The sequence below is a fragment of the Procambarus clarkii genome, chromosome 10, assembly GCF_040958095.1.
Source record: "Procambarus clarkii isolate CNS0578487 chromosome 10, FALCON_Pclarkii_2.0, whole genome shotgun sequence".
Classification (NCBI taxonomy): Eukaryota; Metazoa; Arthropoda; class Malacostraca; order Decapoda; family Cambaridae; genus Procambarus; species Procambarus clarkii.
The window spans coordinates 33,942,990-33,961,363 of record NC_091159.1 but is presented as its reverse complement, the minus strand read 5'-3'; the positions used below and the strand labels follow the sequence as shown (position 1 = coordinate 33,961,363).

Genomic DNA, 18,374 nt, shown 5'->3' with positions numbered 1-18,374 from the left:
GTAGTAGCAGTGGCAGGGGGTGGTAGTAGCAGTGGCTGGGGGGGTAGTAGCAGTGGCAGGAGGGGGTAGTAACAGTGGCAGGGGTGGTAGTAGCAGTGGCTGGGGGGGTGGTAGTAGCAGTGGCTGGGGGTGGTAGTAGCAGTGGCAGGGGGTGGTAGTAACAGTGGCAGGGGTGGTAGTAGCAGTGGCAGGGGGTGGTAGTAGCACTGGATGGGGGTGGTAGTAGGTGTGGCTGGGTGTGGTAGTAGCAGTTGCAAGGGGTGGTAGTCGCAGTGGCTGGGGGTGGTAGTAGCACTGGATGGGTGTGGTAGTAGGAGTGGCTGGGGGTGGTAGTAGCAGTGGCTGGGGGGTGGTAGTAGCAGTGGCAGGGGGTGGTAGTAGCAGTGGCAGGGGGTGGTAGTAACAGTGGCAGGGGTGGTAGTAGCAGTGGCAGGGGGTGGTAGTAGCACTGGATGGGGGTGGTAGTATGTGTGGCTGGGGGGTGGTAGTAGCAGTGGCAGGGGGTGGTAGTAGCAGTGGCTGGGGGGTGGTAGTAGCAGTGGCAGGGGGTGGTAGTAGCAGTGGCTGGGAGTGGTAGTAGCAGTGGCTAGGGGGTGGTAGTAGCAGTGGCTGGGGGGTGGTAGTAGCAGTGGCAGGGGGTGGTAGTAGCAGTGGCAGGGGGTGGTAGTAGCAGTGGCTGGGAGTGGTAGTAGCAGTTGCTAGGGGGTGGTAGTAGCAGTGGCTGGGGGGTGGTAGTAGCAGTGGCAGGGGGTGGTAGTAGCAGTGGCTGGGAGTATTGGGAGCAATGACAGAGAGGATTGGGAGCAATGGCAGGGGAAATTGGTAGCAGTGGCAGGGATTATTGGGAGCAGTGGCAGGGGGGGGGGGTATTGGGAGCAGTGGCCGGGAGTATTAGAAGTGGCCGGGAGTATTGGGAGCAGTGGCAGGGGGGGGGGTATTGGGAGCAGTGGCCGGGAGTATTAGGAGAAGTGGCCAGGAGTATTGGGAGCAGTGGCAGGGGGGGGGGTATTGGGAGCAGTGGCCGGGAGTATTAGGAGAAGTGGCCAGGAGTATTGGGAGCAGTGGCAGGGGGGGGGGGGTATTGGGAGCAGTGGCCGGGAGTATTGGGAGAAGTGGCCGGGAGTATTGGGAGCAGTGGCAGGGGCGGGGGGTATTGGGAGCAGTGGCCGTGAGTATTGGTAGCAGTGGCAGGGGGGGGGTATTGGGAGCAGTGGCCGTGAGTATTGGTAGCAGTGGCAGGGGGTATTGAGAGCAGTGGCCGGGAGTATTGGGAGCAGTGGAAGGGGGGGGTATTGGGAGCAGTGGCCGGGAGTATTGGGAGCAGTGGCCGAGGGTATTGTGAGCAGTGGCAGTGGGTATTGGGAGCAGTGGCCGGGAGTATTGGGAGCAGTGGCCGAGTGTATTGTGAGCAGTGGCAGTGGGTATTGGGAGCAATAGCAGAGGTATTGGGAACAGTGGCAGGGGGAGGGGTTGGGTATTGGGAGCAGTGACCGGTAGTATTGGGAGCAGTGGCATGGGGTTTTGGAAGCAGTGGCAGGGAATATTAGGAGCAGTGGCAGGGGGGGGGGTATTGCGAGCAGTGGCAGAGGGTATTGGGAGCAGTGGCCGAGGGTATTGGGAGCAGTGGCAGGGGGTATTGGGAGCAGTAGCAGGGGGTATTGGGAGCAGTGGCAGGGGGTATTGGGAGCAGTAGCAGGGGGTATTGGGAGCAGTGGCAGGGGTTATTGGGAGCAGTAGCAGGGGGTATTGGGAGCAGTGGCCGGTAGTATTGGGAGCAGTGGCATGGGGTTTTGGAAGCAGTGGCAGGGAATATTAGGAGCAGTGGCAGGGGGGGGGGGTATTGCGAGCAGTGGCAGAGGGTATTGGGAGCAGTGGCCGAGGGTATTGGGAGCAGTAGCAGGGGGTATTGGGAGCAGTGGCAGTGGGTATTGGGAGCAGTGACCGGGAGTATTGGGAGCAGTGGCCGGTAGTATTGGGAGCAGTGGCAGGGGGTATTGTGAGCAGTGGCAGGGGGTATTGTGAGCAGTGGTAGGGGGTATTGGGAACAGTGTCAGGGAGTATTGGGAGCAGTAGCAATGGGGTATTGGGAGCAGTGCCAGGAGGTATTGGGAGCAGTGCCAGGGGGTATTGGGAGCAGTGCCAGGGGGTAGTAGTAGCAGTGACATTTCAGATGGGCAGCGGTGTGCTGCCCACCTTAAATCTTCTCTATTAGAGTCATCAGTCAGGCCTAGAGGTGTGCTCTAACCTCACGCTCGTGGGGTCGCGAGTTCGAGGCTCCCACCGCCCAAGTGAGTGAAATGTTTATTTTCACGATATATATATATATATATATATATATATATATATATATATATATATATATATATATATATATATATATATATATATTTAAATGGAAGGGAGTACCACCTCTAGCTGATATATATATATATATATATATATATGTCGTACCTAATAGCCAGAACGCACTTCTCAGCCTACTATTCAAGGCCCGATTTGCCTAATAAGCCAAGTTTTCATGAATTAATGTTTTTTCGTCTACCTAACCTACCTAACCTAACCTAACCTAGCTTTTTTTGGCTACCTAACCTAACCTTACCTATAAATATAGGTTAGGTTAGGTTAGGTAGGGTTGGTTAGGTTCGGTCATATATCTATGTTAATTTTAACTCCAATAAAAAAAAATTGACCTCATACATAGAGAAAAGGGTTGCTTTATCATTTCATAAGAAAAAAATTATAGTAAATATATTAATTCAGGAAAACTTGGCTTATTAGGCAAATCGGGCCTTGAATAGTAGACTGAGAAGTGAGTTCTGGCTACTAGGTACGACATATATATATATATATATATATATATATATATATATATATATATATATATATATATATATCAGCTAGAGGTGGTACTCCCTTCCATTTAAATATATATATATATATATATATATATATATATATATATATATATATATATATGTCGTACCTAGTAGCCAGAACTCACTTCTCAGCCTACTATTCAAGGCCCGATTTGCCTAATAAGCCAAGTTTTCCTGAATTAATATATTTACTACAATTTTTTTCTTATGAAATGATAAAGCAACCCTTTTCTCTATGTATGAGGTCAATTTTTTTTTATTGGAGTTAAAATTAACGTAGATATATGACCAAACCTAACCAACCCTACCTAACCTAACCTAACCTATATTTATAGGTAAGGTTAGGTTAGGTAGCCTAAAAAAGTTAGGTTAGGTTAGGTTAGGTAGGTTAGGTAGACGAAAAAACATTAATTTATGAAAACTTGGCTTATTAGGCAAATCGGGCCTTGAATAGTAGGCTGAGAAGTGCGTTCTGGCTATTAGGTACGACATATATATATATATATATATATATATATATATATATATATATATATATGTCGTACCTAGTAGCCAGAACGCACTTCTCGGCCTACTATGCAAGGCCCGATTTGCCTAATAAGCCAAGTTTTCCTGAATTAATATATTTTCTCTAATTTTTTTCTTGTGAAATGATAAAGCTACTCTTTTCATTATGTATGAGGTCAATTTTTTTTTATTGGAGTTAAAATTAACGTAGATATATGACCGAACCTAACCAACCCTACCTAACCTAACCTAATCTATCTTTATAGGTTAGGTTAGGTTAGGTAGCCGAAAAAGTTAGGTTAGGTTAGGTTAGGTAGGTTAGGTAGTCGAAAAACAATTAGTTCATGAAAACTTGGCTTATTAGGCAAATCGGGCCTTACATAGTAGGCAGAGAAGTGCGTTCTGGCTACTAGGTACGACATATATATATATATATATATATATATATATATATATATATATATATATATATATATATATATATATATATATATATATATATATTTATAAATTTTTTATATATAAATGTCCACGAAAATTTGTTAATGATTACTATTAATATAATATTCAACAATCATTATTAATAAAAGTATTATTAATATTATAATAAATATTCCAGTATATATATAGATAATATATATCTTTTATTATATGGGGATACCACCTCTTGTGCAATTGTGGGGTAACACAGCCTCAGAGTCTAGTGTGTGTGTGTGTGTGTGGGGGGGGGGGGTGTGTGGGTGTGTGTGTGTGTGTGGGGGGGGGGTGAGTTTTGTATTTACTGTTTTGTGTCTACAGAATCGAGATATTAGGTCTTGGACCCTCCTGTCAAACAAATCTATTTATCCTCTATTATATCTTCTACATGTCTCTCTCTGACAAACATACACACACACACACACACACACACACACACACACACACACACACACACACACACACACACACACACACACACACACACACACTCGCACCCAGGAAGCAGCCCGAAGCACCTGTCTAACTCCCTTGTACCTATTTACTGCTGGGTGAACAGAGGCATCAGGGTGAAAGAATCTCTACCCATGGCGCACGCAGACACGTGCGTGTGTGTGAATAAATAACGGGATGAAATTAACACAATTTCTAAATGAAAACGTAAGGTCATGAAGTACAATATTAAATACATTTTCACTTGTGATATATGTATATGTATATGTATATATATATATATATATATATATATATATATATATATATATATATATATATATATATATATATATATATATATATATGTCGTTCCTAATAGCCAGAACTCATTACATGGCCTAGTATTTACCTAACTGGCATCGACTATCGTTATTTTTTTCAATTATTTGAAATTGGTTTATTTCAATTAATATTATTATATTATAATAAGAACATGAATAATAACTTTGTTATGTTAAATTAGGTTAGTTTAGAATAGGTTTGGTCACATTTCTACGTTAGTTTGATCTCAAATTTAAATAAAAATCAAATATATTATGCAAAGCTTTATCATTACATAAGAAAAAATTTGAAAAATATATATTTTCAGGAAAACTTGGTTATTTAGGCAAATCGGGCCTCGCTTACTAGGCCAAGTAGTGCTTTCTATCCTTTAGGTACAGAATAAATAAATAAATAAATAAATAAATAAATATGTATATATATATATATATATATATATATATATATATATATATATATATATATATATATATATATATATATATATATATATATATATGCGGAAAATCCACAGAGAAATGTGAAAGGAAGTGAACGTTTCGGCCTGATTAAAGCAGTTGTCAACACCAGACTCACCATAACACCTCCAGACACAATAAAAATAATCAGTGCTTTGTGATCGATATTAATATTTTTGTAGCTGGCCACTCACTAACGTTTAATTTTCTGAATAACGATAAAAATGTTTTGCAACTTGAATCTTGAGAAAAACTAAATTGTTTCAACGTTACTAATACGATGTAAGTTTTGTTATTCAATAAATTTTCGCAGGTTGTAATGTAATGATGGTCCCTTTTGGGTAAATTTATTATGTATATTAATACGCACAGCATATATACATATTTAATATAAATATGTATTTAATATAAATATGTATATCTTTATTAGTCATCAACTTGCAATCAGATGATACTAGTCTCCTTCCAGCTGATCCTAGCAATTAACTTCAATTAATCAGCTGATCAAAGCCCTTCCTCTCAGTAAGCTGATCCAAGCCTTTCACCTAAGTAAGCTTATTCTATCATTGATCTCGGTGAGTTGATCTTTGAATTTCGTGTCAGCTGATTCTAGACTTCGTCTCAGTCAGCTGATCATAGCCTTTCCTGTTAATCAGCTGATCTAAGCCCTGTACATTCAGCCTTCCTCTCAATCAGCTGATCCTAGCGTTTTGTCTCTCCCAGCAGATTCACTCAGCTGATTCCAGCCTTTGGTAAGATGATCCAGACGCAGCAATATAGGGCCAGAAATCTTAAAAGACAATAATTTCCTTCGAGGTGGTTTATTAAATACATATTATGGTTGTTGTATATTGTGTACTGTGGCTGGCGGCGGTAGACGGGACGAGTGTATGGCTCCACCTGTGGTAGTCTGCCGGGTGTAGGCCTAAACCAACTCCGGAGTGATTGTTTAGGCCTACTCAAGCTCAGGAGTGAGTAGGTGAGTAATGGGTAAGAGGAAACGTGGCAGAAATGAGTAAACAGCTGAGGGAGAGAGATCAACACCCTCCGGGTACTTGACTCACATCCTGAGTAGGTAGCGTCAAGTGCAGGTGAGACAGGTGATTAATTAGTTTGGTGGCCCTCTCACCTGTGGTCGCGAAGGTGGTCCTGGCGACGGAAGGCCTTGCCGCAGATGTCGCAGGTGTAGGGTCGCTCGTCCGTGTGCGTCCGCTCGTGAATTAGCAGGTTGTAGCTCTTGGTAAATTGTCTGTTGCAGTACTTGCATATGAACTGTTTCTTGGGTCTGGGCGCACGGCCTCTGCCCAGCGCTCGCCGGTACCCCACGGAGGGGTGCTGTTGCTGCTGCTGCTGCTGCTGTTGTTGCTGTTGCTGCTGCTGCTGCTGCTGCGCCAGCATGGATTGGTAGAGAGGGTTGAGCAGCAGCGGGTATGTGTCGGTGAGCAGCGGTAATGACCTCACTGATGACATAAGAGGTGCCACCTGCGCCAGGCTCGCCGCCGCCGCCGACGACGACACCGGTGGCGACGGACTGCCGCCCGCCGCTCGTTTCTCGCTGTCAGAAACACTCTCCGCCAGGCGGGAAAAGTCAAACTTTTTGCAGTGTGAGGAGAGGGTATCGGAGGCGTGTCGCTGGGTGAGGCGCGAGAGTCCCGTTAGTGCCAAATAGGATTCGAACGCCGCCAGGTTGAGTGCCGCCAAGTCTGGCAGCGGCGCGCGTCCCATGGAAGGAAAGACGGCAGTGAACGCTGATGACCGTGGCACCATTGACAGCGTCGAGGCCGCGGCCAGGGACGACATGGGGAGTGTGGGCGGCTGTGGGCGTGAGGGTGGCGGGGACAAGGGTGGGGGGCCGGGGCGGGGGTCGGTCATGGCGGCGGAAGTGGGCGGAGGGGGTGACGAGGGCACTAAAGGCCGGGGGTCGAGCGTCATGGCGGGTGCGATCACCGCGAAGGCCGGACAGTGACTGCGGCGGCGGTGGCCGGCCGGCCTGCTCCCGCCACCGCCGTCGCCCCATTGGCGGAGCGGCAGGGCGGCCACGCCCCGCACTGCAGTAGCCGCCCGACCTGCGCACCGCTGCCGACCCAGCCCCACCGCCGCCGCCGCCGCCGACTGCGACCCACCTCCCCGCCGCTCAGCCCACCTCCCCGCCGCTCAGCCCACCTAACTAAACCTCAATTATCCTCCTCAAACATCAACATTGTGACCGGCCAAATTTGAATAATGTATTCCACCTGGACGAGGACCCTCAACACAGTCAACAGTGCTGCTGGTGACGAAGGAGACACCACCAACAGTCTCCTGGCACTGCTAACTGTGCTTTGTTGTGCCTCTTCCCACTCTCCTCTAAACTGTAGCTACCTACTATATTATGTCACCATCACCTGCTCCATATTATACCACCATCATCTGTTCCATATTAATTCACCATCATCTGCTCCATATTATGTCATAATCATCTGTTCCATATTGTGTCACTATCATCTGCTCCATATTATGTCACCATCATCTGCTCCATATTATGCCACCATCATCTGCTCGACTCTGTCACCATCATCTGCTCCATATTATGCCACCATCATCTGCTCGACTCTGTCACCATCATCTGCTCCATATTATGGCACCATCATCTGCTCCACTCTGTCACCATCATCTGCTCCATATTATGTCACAATCATTTGCTCCATATTATGTCACCATCATCTGCTCCATATTATGGCACCATCACCTGTTCCGCTCTGTCACCATCATCTGCTCCATATTATGTCACCATCATCTGCTCCATATTATGCCACTATTATCTGCGCCACTGTGTCACCATCATCTGCTCCACTCTGTCACCATCATCTGCTCCATATTATGCCACGCTCATCTGCTCTATATTATGTCACCATCATCTGCTCCATATTATCGCACCATCATCTGTTCCGCTCTGTCACCATCATCTGCTCCATATTATGTCACAATCATCTGATCCATCATCTGCTCCATATTAGGTCACCCTAATGTGATCATTATTATGTCACCATCATCTGCTCCATATTTAGCCACCATCGTCTCCTCCATATTATGTCACCATCATCTACTCACTATTAAGTCACCATCATCTACTCCATATTAGGTCACCATCATCTGCTCCATATTATGTCACCATCATCTGCTCCATATTATGTCACCTTCACCTGCTCCATGTTATGTCACCATCATCTCCTCCACATTAGGTCACCATCGTCTGCTCCGTATTATGTCACCATCATCTCCACATTAAGTCACCATCATCTGTTCCTTATTTTGTCACCATCATTTGCTTCATAATATGTCACAATCACCTGATCCATATTATGTCACCATCACCTGCTCCATATTATGTCACCATCACCTGATCCATATTATGTCAACATCACCTGCTCCATTTTATGTCACCATCATATGATCTATATAATGTCACCATCGTCTACTCCATATTATGCCACCATCATCTGCTTCATATTATGTCACCATTACCTGCTCCATATTATGTCACCACCAACATCTTCTCCATATTATGTCACCACCAACATCTTCTCCATATTATGTCACTATCATCTGCTCCACATTAAGTCACCATCATCTGCGCCATATTATGTCACCATCATCTGCTCCATAATATGTCACCATCACCTGATCCATATTATGTCACCATCACCTTTTCCCTATTATGTCAACATCACCTGATCGATATTATGTCACCATCATCTACTCCATATTATGTCACCATCATCTACTCCATATTATGTCACCATCATCTGCTCCATATTATGTCACCTTCATCTGCTCCATATTATGTCACCATCATCTGCTCCATATTATGTCACCATCATCTGCTCCATATTATGTCACCATCATCTGCTCCATATTTTGTCACCATCATCTGCTCCATATTACGTCACCATCACCTGGTCCATATTATGTCACCATCATCTGCTCCACATTATGTCACCATCATCTGTCCCATATTATGTCAACATCATCTGCTCCATATTATATCACCATAACCTGCTCCATATTATGTCACCATCATCTGCTCCATATTATGTCACTTTCATCTGCTCCATATTATGTCACCATCATCTGCTCCACATTATGTCACCATCATTTGCTCCATATTATGTCACCATCATCTGCTCCATATTATGTCACCATCATCTGCTCCACATTATGTCACCAACATCTGCTCCATATTATGTCACCATCATCTGCTCCATATTTTGTCACCATCATCTGCTCCATATTATGTCACCATCACCTGGTCCATATTATGTCACCATCATCTGCTCCACATTATGTCACCATCATCTGTCCCATATTATGTCAACATCATCTGCTCCATATTATATCACCATAACCTGCTCCATATTATGTCACCATCATCTGCTCCATATTATGTCACCATCATCTGTTCCATATTATGTCACCATCATCTGCTCCATATTATGTCACCATCATCTGCTCCATATTATGTCACCATCATCTGCTCCATATTATGTCACCATCATCTGCTCCATATTATGTCACCATCATCTGTTCCATATTATGTCACCATCATCTGCTCCATATTATGTCACCATCATCTGCTCCATATTATGTCACCATCATCTGTTCCATATTATGTCACCATCATCTGCTCCATATTATGTCACCATCACCTGGTCCATATTATGTCATCACCATCTGCTTCATATTTTGTCACCATCATCTGCTCCATATTTTGTCTCCATCATCTGCTCCATATTATATCACCATAACCTGCTCCATATTATGTCACCATCATCTGCTCCATATTATATCACCATAACCTGCTCCATATTATGTCACCATTATCTGCTCCATATTATATCACCATAACCTGCTCCATATTATGTCACCATTATCTGCTCCACATTATATCACCATAACCTGCTCCATATTATGTCACCATCATCTGCTCCATATTATGTCACCATCATCTGCTCCATATTATGCCACCATCATCTGCTTCTTATTATGTCACTATCACCTGCTCCATATTATGTCACCATCATCTCCTCCATATTAAGTCATCATCATTTGCTCCATATTATATCACTATTATATACTCCATATTATGTCACCATCATCTGCTCCATATTATGGCACCATCATCTGTTCCATATTATGTCACCATCATCTGCTCCATATTATATCACTATCATCTGCTCTATATTATGTCACCATCATCTGATCCATATTATGTCACCATCATCTGCTCCATATTTTATCACTATCATCTGTTCCATATTATGTCACCATCATCTGCTCCATGTTATGTCACCATCATCTGCTCCATATTATATCACCATCATCTGATCCATTTTATGGCACAATCATCTGCCCCATATTATGTCACCATCATCTACTCCATATTTTGTCACTATCATCTGCTTCATATTATGTCACCATCATCTGTCCCATGTTATGTCACCATCATCTGCTCCATATTTTCTCACCATCATCTGCTCCATATTATGTCACCATCATCTGCTCCATATTATGTCACCATCATCTGCTCCATGTTATGTCACCATCATCTGCTCCATATTATATCACCATCATCTGATCCATTTTATGTCACAATCATCTGCCCCATATTATGTCACCATCATCTGCTCCATATTTTCTCACCATCATCTGCTCCATATTATGTCACCATCATCTGCTCCCTATTATGTCACCATCACCTGCTCCATATTATGTCACCATCATCTGCTCCACTCTGTCACCATCATCTGCTCCATATTATGTCACCATCATCTGCTTCATATTTTGTGACCATCATCTGCTCCATATTATGTCACCATCATCTGCTCCATATTATATCACCATCATCTGCTCCATATTATGTCACCATCATCGGCTCCATATTATTTCACCATCATCTACTCCATATTATGTCACCATCATCTGCTCCATATTATGTCATCATCATCTGCTCCATGTTATGTCACCATCATCTGCTTCATATTTTGTCACCATCATCTGCTCCATATTATTTCACCATCATCTGCTTCATATTTTGTCACCATCATCTGCTCCATATTATGTCACCATCATCTGCTCCATATTATGTCATCATCATCTGCTCCATATTATGTCACCATCATCTGCTCCATATTATGTCACCATCATCTGCTTCATATTTTGTCACCATCATCTGCTCTATATTATGTCACCATCATCTGCTTCATATTTTGTCACCATCATCTGCTCCATATTATGTCACCATCATCTGCTTCATATTTTGTCACCATCATCTGCTCCATATTATGTCACCATCATCTGCTCCATATTATGTCACCATCATCTGCTCCATATTATGTCACCATCATCTGCTTCATATTTTGTCACCATCATCTGCTCCATATTATGTCACCATCATCTGCTCCATATTATGTCACTATCATCGGCTCCATATTATTTCACCATCATCTGCTCCATATTATGTCACCATCATCTGCTCCATATTATGTCACCATCATCTGCTCCATATTATGTCACCATCATCTGCTTCATATTTTGTCACCATCATCTGCTCCATATTATGTCACCATCATTTGCTCCATATTATGTCACCATCATCTGCTCCATATTATGTCACCATCATCTGCTCCGTATTATGTCACCATCATCGGGTCCATATTATTTCACCATCATCTACTCCATATTTTGTCACCAGCATCTGCTACATATTATTTCACCATCATCTACTCCATATCATGTCACCATCATCTGCTCCACATTAAGCCACCATCATCTGCTCCATATTATTTCACCATCATCTGCTCCATATTATGTCACCATCATCTGCTCCATATTATGTCACCATCATCTGATCCAAATTATGTCACCATCATCTGCTTCATATCAAGTCAACATCATCTGCTCCATATTATGTCACTATCATCTGTTCCATATTATGTCACCATCACCTGTTCCATATTATGTTACCATCATCTGCTCCATATTATGTCACCATCATCTGCTCCATATTATGTCACCATCATCTGCTCCATATCAAGTCAACATCATCTGCTCCATATTATGTCACCATCATTTGCTCCATATTAAGTCACAATCATTTGCTCCATATTATGTTACCATCATCTGCTCCTTATTATGTCACTATCATTTGCTCCATATTATGTCACTACCATCTGCTCCATATTATGTCACCATCATCTGCTAATATTATGTCACCATCATCTGCTCCATATTATGTCACCATCATCTGCTCCATATTATGTCACCATCATCTGCTCCATATTATGTCACCATCATCTGCTCTATATTATGTCACCATCATCTGCTCTATATTATGTCACCATCATCTGCTCCATATTATGTCATCATCATCTGCTCTATATTATGTCACCATCATCTGCTCCATATTATGTCACCATCATCTGCTCCATATTTTGTCACCATCATCTGCTCCATATTATGTCACCATCATCTGCTCCATATTATGTCACCATCATCTGCTTCATATTTTGTCACCATCATCTGCTCTATATTATGTCACCATCATCTGCTTCATATTTTGTCACCATCATCTGCTCCATATTATGTCACCATCATCTGCTTCATATTTTGTCACCATCATCTGCTCCATATTATGTCACCATCATCTGCTCCATATTATGTCACCATCATCTGCTCCATATTATGTCACCATCATCTGCTTCACATTATGTCATCATCATCTGATCCATATTATGTCACCATCATTTGCTCCATATTAAGTCACAATCATTTGCTCCATATTATGTTACCATCATCTGCTCCTTATTATGTCACTATCATCTGCTCCATATTATGTCACTATCATCTGCTCCATATTATGTCACCATCATCTGCTAATATTATGTCACCATCATCTACACCATATTATGCCACGATCATCTGTTCCATATTATATCACCATTATCTGCTCCATATTATGTCACTATTATCTGCTCATATTATGTCACAATCATCTGCTCCACTCTATGTCACCATCATCAGCTCCATATTATGTCACCATCATCTGCTCCATAATATGTCACCATCATCTCATCTATATTTTGTCACCATCATCCGCTTCATATTATGTCACCATCATATCTGCTCCATATTTTGTCACCATCATCTGTCCCATATTATGTCACCATCATCTGCTCCATATCAAGTCAACATCATCTGCTCCATATTATGTCATTATCATCTGCTCCATATTATGTCACCATCATCTGCTCCATATTATGTCACCATCATCTGCTCTATATTATGTCACCATCATCTGCTCTATATTATGTCACCATCATCTGCTCTATATTATGTCACCATCATCTGCTCTATATTATGTCACCATCATCTGCTCCATATTATGTCATCATCATCTGCTCTATATTATGTCACCATCATCTGCTCTATATTATGTCACCATCATCTGCTCTATATTATGTCACCATCATCTGCTCCATATTATGTCACCATCATCTGCTCTATATTATGTCACCATCATCTGCTCTATATTATGTCACCATCATCTGCTCCATATTATGTCACCATCATCTGCTCTATATTATGTCACCATCATCTGCTCCATATTATGTCATCATCATCTGCTCTATATTATGTCACCATCATCTGCTCTATATTATGTCACCATCATCTGCTCTATATTATGTCACCATCATCTGCTCCATATTATGTCACCATCATCTGCTCCATATTTTGTCACCATCATCTGCTCCATATTTTGTCACCATCATCTGCTCTATATTATGTCACCCTCATCTGCTCTATATTATGTCACCATCATCTGCTCTATATTATGTCACCATCATCTGCTCCATATTATGTCACCATCATCTGCTCCATATTAAATCATTATCATCTGCTCCATATTATGTCACCATCATCTGTTCCATATTAAATCATTATCATCTGCTCCATATTATGTCACCATCATCTGCTCCATATTATGTCACCATCATCTGCTCCATATTATGTCACCATCATCTGCTCCATATTATGTCACCATCATCTGTTCCATATTATGTCACCATCATCTGTTCCATATTAAATCATTATCATCTGCTCCATATTATGTCACCATCATCTGCTTCATGTTATATCACCATCATCTGCTCCATATTATGTCACCATCATCTGCTCCATATTATGTCACCATCATCTGCTCCATATTATGTCACCATCATCTGTCCCATATTTTGTCACCATCATCTGCTTCATATTATGTCACCATCATCTGTTCCATATTATGTCACCATCATCTGTTCCATATTAAATCATTATCATCTGCTCCATATTATGTCACCATCATCTGCTTCATGTTATATCACCATCATCTGCTCCATATTATGTCACCATCATCTGCTCCATATTATGTCACCATCATCTGCTCCATATTATGTCACCATCATCTGCTCCATATTATGTCACCATCATCTGCTTCATATTATGTCACCATCATCTGTTCCATATTAAATCATTATCATCTGCTCCATATTATGTCACCATCATCTGCTTCATGTTATATCACCATCTTCTGCTCTATATTATGTCACCATCATCTGCTCCATATTATGTCACCATCATCTGCTTCACATTATGTCACCATCTGCTCTATATTATGTCACCATCATCTGCTTCATATTATGTCACCATCTGCTCCATATTATGTCACCATCATCTGCTTCATATTATGTCACCATCATCTGCTACAAATTATCACCATCTGCTCCATATTATGTCATCATCGTCTGCTCCTTGTTATGTCACTATCATGTGCTTCATATTATGTTACTATCTGCTACAAATTATCACCATCTTCTCCATATTATGTCACCATCATCTGCTTCATATTATGTCCCCATCTGCTCCATATTATATCACTATCTGCTCCATACCACTCCATAGTTTGTTTACCATTCCGTAAAATAATTGAAGATCGATAATCCACGCAATTTTGTCACCTAGAAAATATCAACATCGAATCAGACATCAAATTCCATACTAACTACCCCACTGGACGTTGGAGGAGCCCTAAATACCGTGTCCGTACACTCCGCACTAGACCCACAATCCTGGAATTCTGTATATTAGAAATTCCGCCCTCTTCCCCCCCCCCCCTCGAAAAAAAAAGAAGAAACACTCCTTGGGCCTAAATATCATTTAGAGAAGGGGTCAGGCTTCCGGTGTTATCTTCCATACGGGTATAACAGGAGAAGTCGTGCCTCTCTTTAATGACGTTGTTAATTAGGTCGGCAGTGAGGAGTGGCATCACAGATCAGAGAGATGTTCGAGAGTGCGCTAGGAGCTGACAATATATGGAGTCACAGCGTCTACTTAACCCTGCTAGAGCACGTTGACATGGCATTAGATGCCATGGAAGACGAGCCAAGGCCTCCATGTAATACATAATGACTGCGTAATCTTTCGACAAATTTGACGACACAAGAGCTAATGTTTAACCTTCCGTACTGTATCTCCAAGAGAGATTGTCTGTCTGTATGTCCTAGGTTGGAGGCCAGAAGCTTGGGGCTAGCCTCACCCAACATTGTAGGGAGGGTGGTCTGGACGGCTATAAGCTGGTCGGAGTCGCCAGAATTCAAGAGGGACCGGCGTGCCACGGTTACATTCTGCCCCCCAATGTCAATTTTTAGGAACCCCATCCCCCCCCGCCGCCGGATACACAGCTAAAAATTTTGAACACATCACCACAAACACCACCACAAACACCACCACAAACACCACCACAAACACCACCACAAACACCACCACAAACACCACCACAAACACCACCACAAACACCACCACAAACACCACTACAAACACCACTGCAAACACCACAAACACCACCACAAACACCACTGCAAACACCACCACAAACACCACCACAAACACCACTACAAACACCACCACAAACACCACCACAAACACCACTACAAACACCACCACAAACACCACCACAAACACCACCACAAACACCACCACAAACACCACTACAAACACCACCACAAACACCACCACAAACACCACCACAAACACCACCACAAACACCACTACAAACACCACCACAAACACCACCACAAACACCACCACAAACACCACCACAAACACCACCACAAACACCACTACAAACACCACCACAAACACCACCACAAACACCACCACAAACACCACTACAAACACCACCACAAACACCACCACAAACACCACCACAAACACCACCACAAACACCACTACAAACACCACCACAAACACCACCACAAACACCACCACAAACACCACCACAAACACCACCACAAACACCACCACAAACACCACCACAAACACCACTACAAACACCACCACAAACACCACTACAAACACCACCACAAACACCACCACAAACACCACTACAAACACCACCACAAACACCACTACAAACACCACCACAAACACCACCACAAACACCACCACAAACACCACCACAAACACCAACACAAACACCACCACAAACACCAACACAAACACCACTACAAACACCACCACAAACAAGCCTCCACACATGCGGGTCCCCCAAGGACTTCATAGTGGCCTCTCGCTCGAATTATTAACAATTACACCCCCACACCCAACCCACTCCACCTGCCCCCCCACCCACACACCCCACCCAAGCCATCCAGAGGCAGATGACTCAAGCAGATGCTGGAGGCTGGGCAAACCACATCACCTGCACGGGGAGCTCCTGCCTGTAGAGAGGTTACCTCCCTGGGAGGATGACTCATTCAGGACTATCGTCAATGAAATGGCAACGAAAAATTCCAACATGATACCACAAGAAATGAGGCATAAGTATCTTGAGGAAATTTATATAGAAGCCGGAGATGAACTAGATCAAATCTACACTGACGGGTCATCTAATCCTGTTAATGGAAGGGCTGGTGCAGCATACACGGTAATTAAGGATAATGCTTTCCAACGCATAAATGAAGAAAAAGCGCGTATTGTGAACTATGACTCTTCAACGCAAGCAGAGCTAGCTGCCATTGTTATGGCGTTAAGGTTTCTTGAACGGAACACTAATGGTGCAGTGATTTGCACTGATTCAAAAGCAGCACTGCAAATCCCAAGTAAAATTCGAGCAGAAAATCTTGCAATAGTCGCTGAAATTAAGAGAGCTGTGAGAGTACTTACCAATCAGGGAAGAGTCACTAAGTTTCTGTGGAACCCCTCCCATGTTGGAATATGTGGGAATGAACGAGCAGATGTGTTGGCTGCTGAAGGCGCCGAAGGAGACCATATTGAATACTTCATACCAAGACTCTACTACAAGTTAGATTTATTGTCAGGAAACATCACCGTGACAAGGTAACTGAGGAAGGAGGATAGAAGCACAAATCAGTAAATCTGTACGCTGGTACAATCCCAATTATTATGGACGAAGAGGAGGAGGACGCCGGAGAGAATCAGTAATAGCGAGAATCCGTCTTGGATACAAATATCCATGGAGATTCGGAATGGAAACAACAATTGATCAGCGAAGTTGCAGAATCTGTGGTGAGAGTGACAGACACCGCCATGACCACTACCTGAAAGAATGTGAACACCTGAGAGACATTAGAAATATGTGTAGAATAATAAACCCCACATTGTTTGAGTTTGGAAAACACTATTTGTCAAGTATTGATACTGTTCTTAAAAGATTCCCCCATTTTGCACCCGCAAGATAACGTAAGCTTTTAAAGGTTGACAGATTTTAATCTTCTTGTTTGAGGAGCTGTTCACCTGAGACAGTTAAGCAAGTCCCAGCTGTGTCTGGGTATAAGTGACGGGATGAACAACCCAGCGGGTTTTCTTCCTATTGGGGAGTGTTGTACATGCTGCTATGGTGGTGTGTCCACTCACAAGATGAGTGGCGCTGCCCAATAAACTCGCCCCTCGGGGCAAAATTAAAAAAAAAAAAAATTGCACATAAAAATTTGCACATAAATTTGCAACTAAAAATTTTCACAGCACATGTGCGCTCTTAAAACACAAACATTCGAACCACTTCACAAACTTATATATTATCATTTTCCCTGGAAAACATGTGTGAACTGAAGTGGACCAGCTACGTACACGTCGGTACGACACGGCTACCGACACGGACGGCTACCGACACGGACGGCTATCGGCACGCACGGCTACCGACACGCACGGCTACCGACACGCACGGCTACCGACACGCACGGCT

The 18,374-nt window shown here is 43.0% G+C and overlaps 1 protein-coding gene across 1 annotated transcript in view; it reads right to left on the bottom strand.

The window, feature by feature from the left end:
• Positions 1-7,083, bottom strand: part of LOC123745630 (protein bowel) — a 53,995-nt gene extending 46,912 nt beyond the window's left edge. Inside the window, exon 1 of the mRNA XM_045726379.2 lies at positions 6,225-7,083. Coding sequence (XP_045582335.1) covers positions 6,225-7,027 — 803 coding nt within the window. The 5' untranslated portion in view covers positions 7,028-7,083. The remainder of the gene's footprint in view (positions 1-6,224) is intronic.
• Between the last annotated feature and the right edge of the window lie 11,291 nt (positions 7,084-18,374).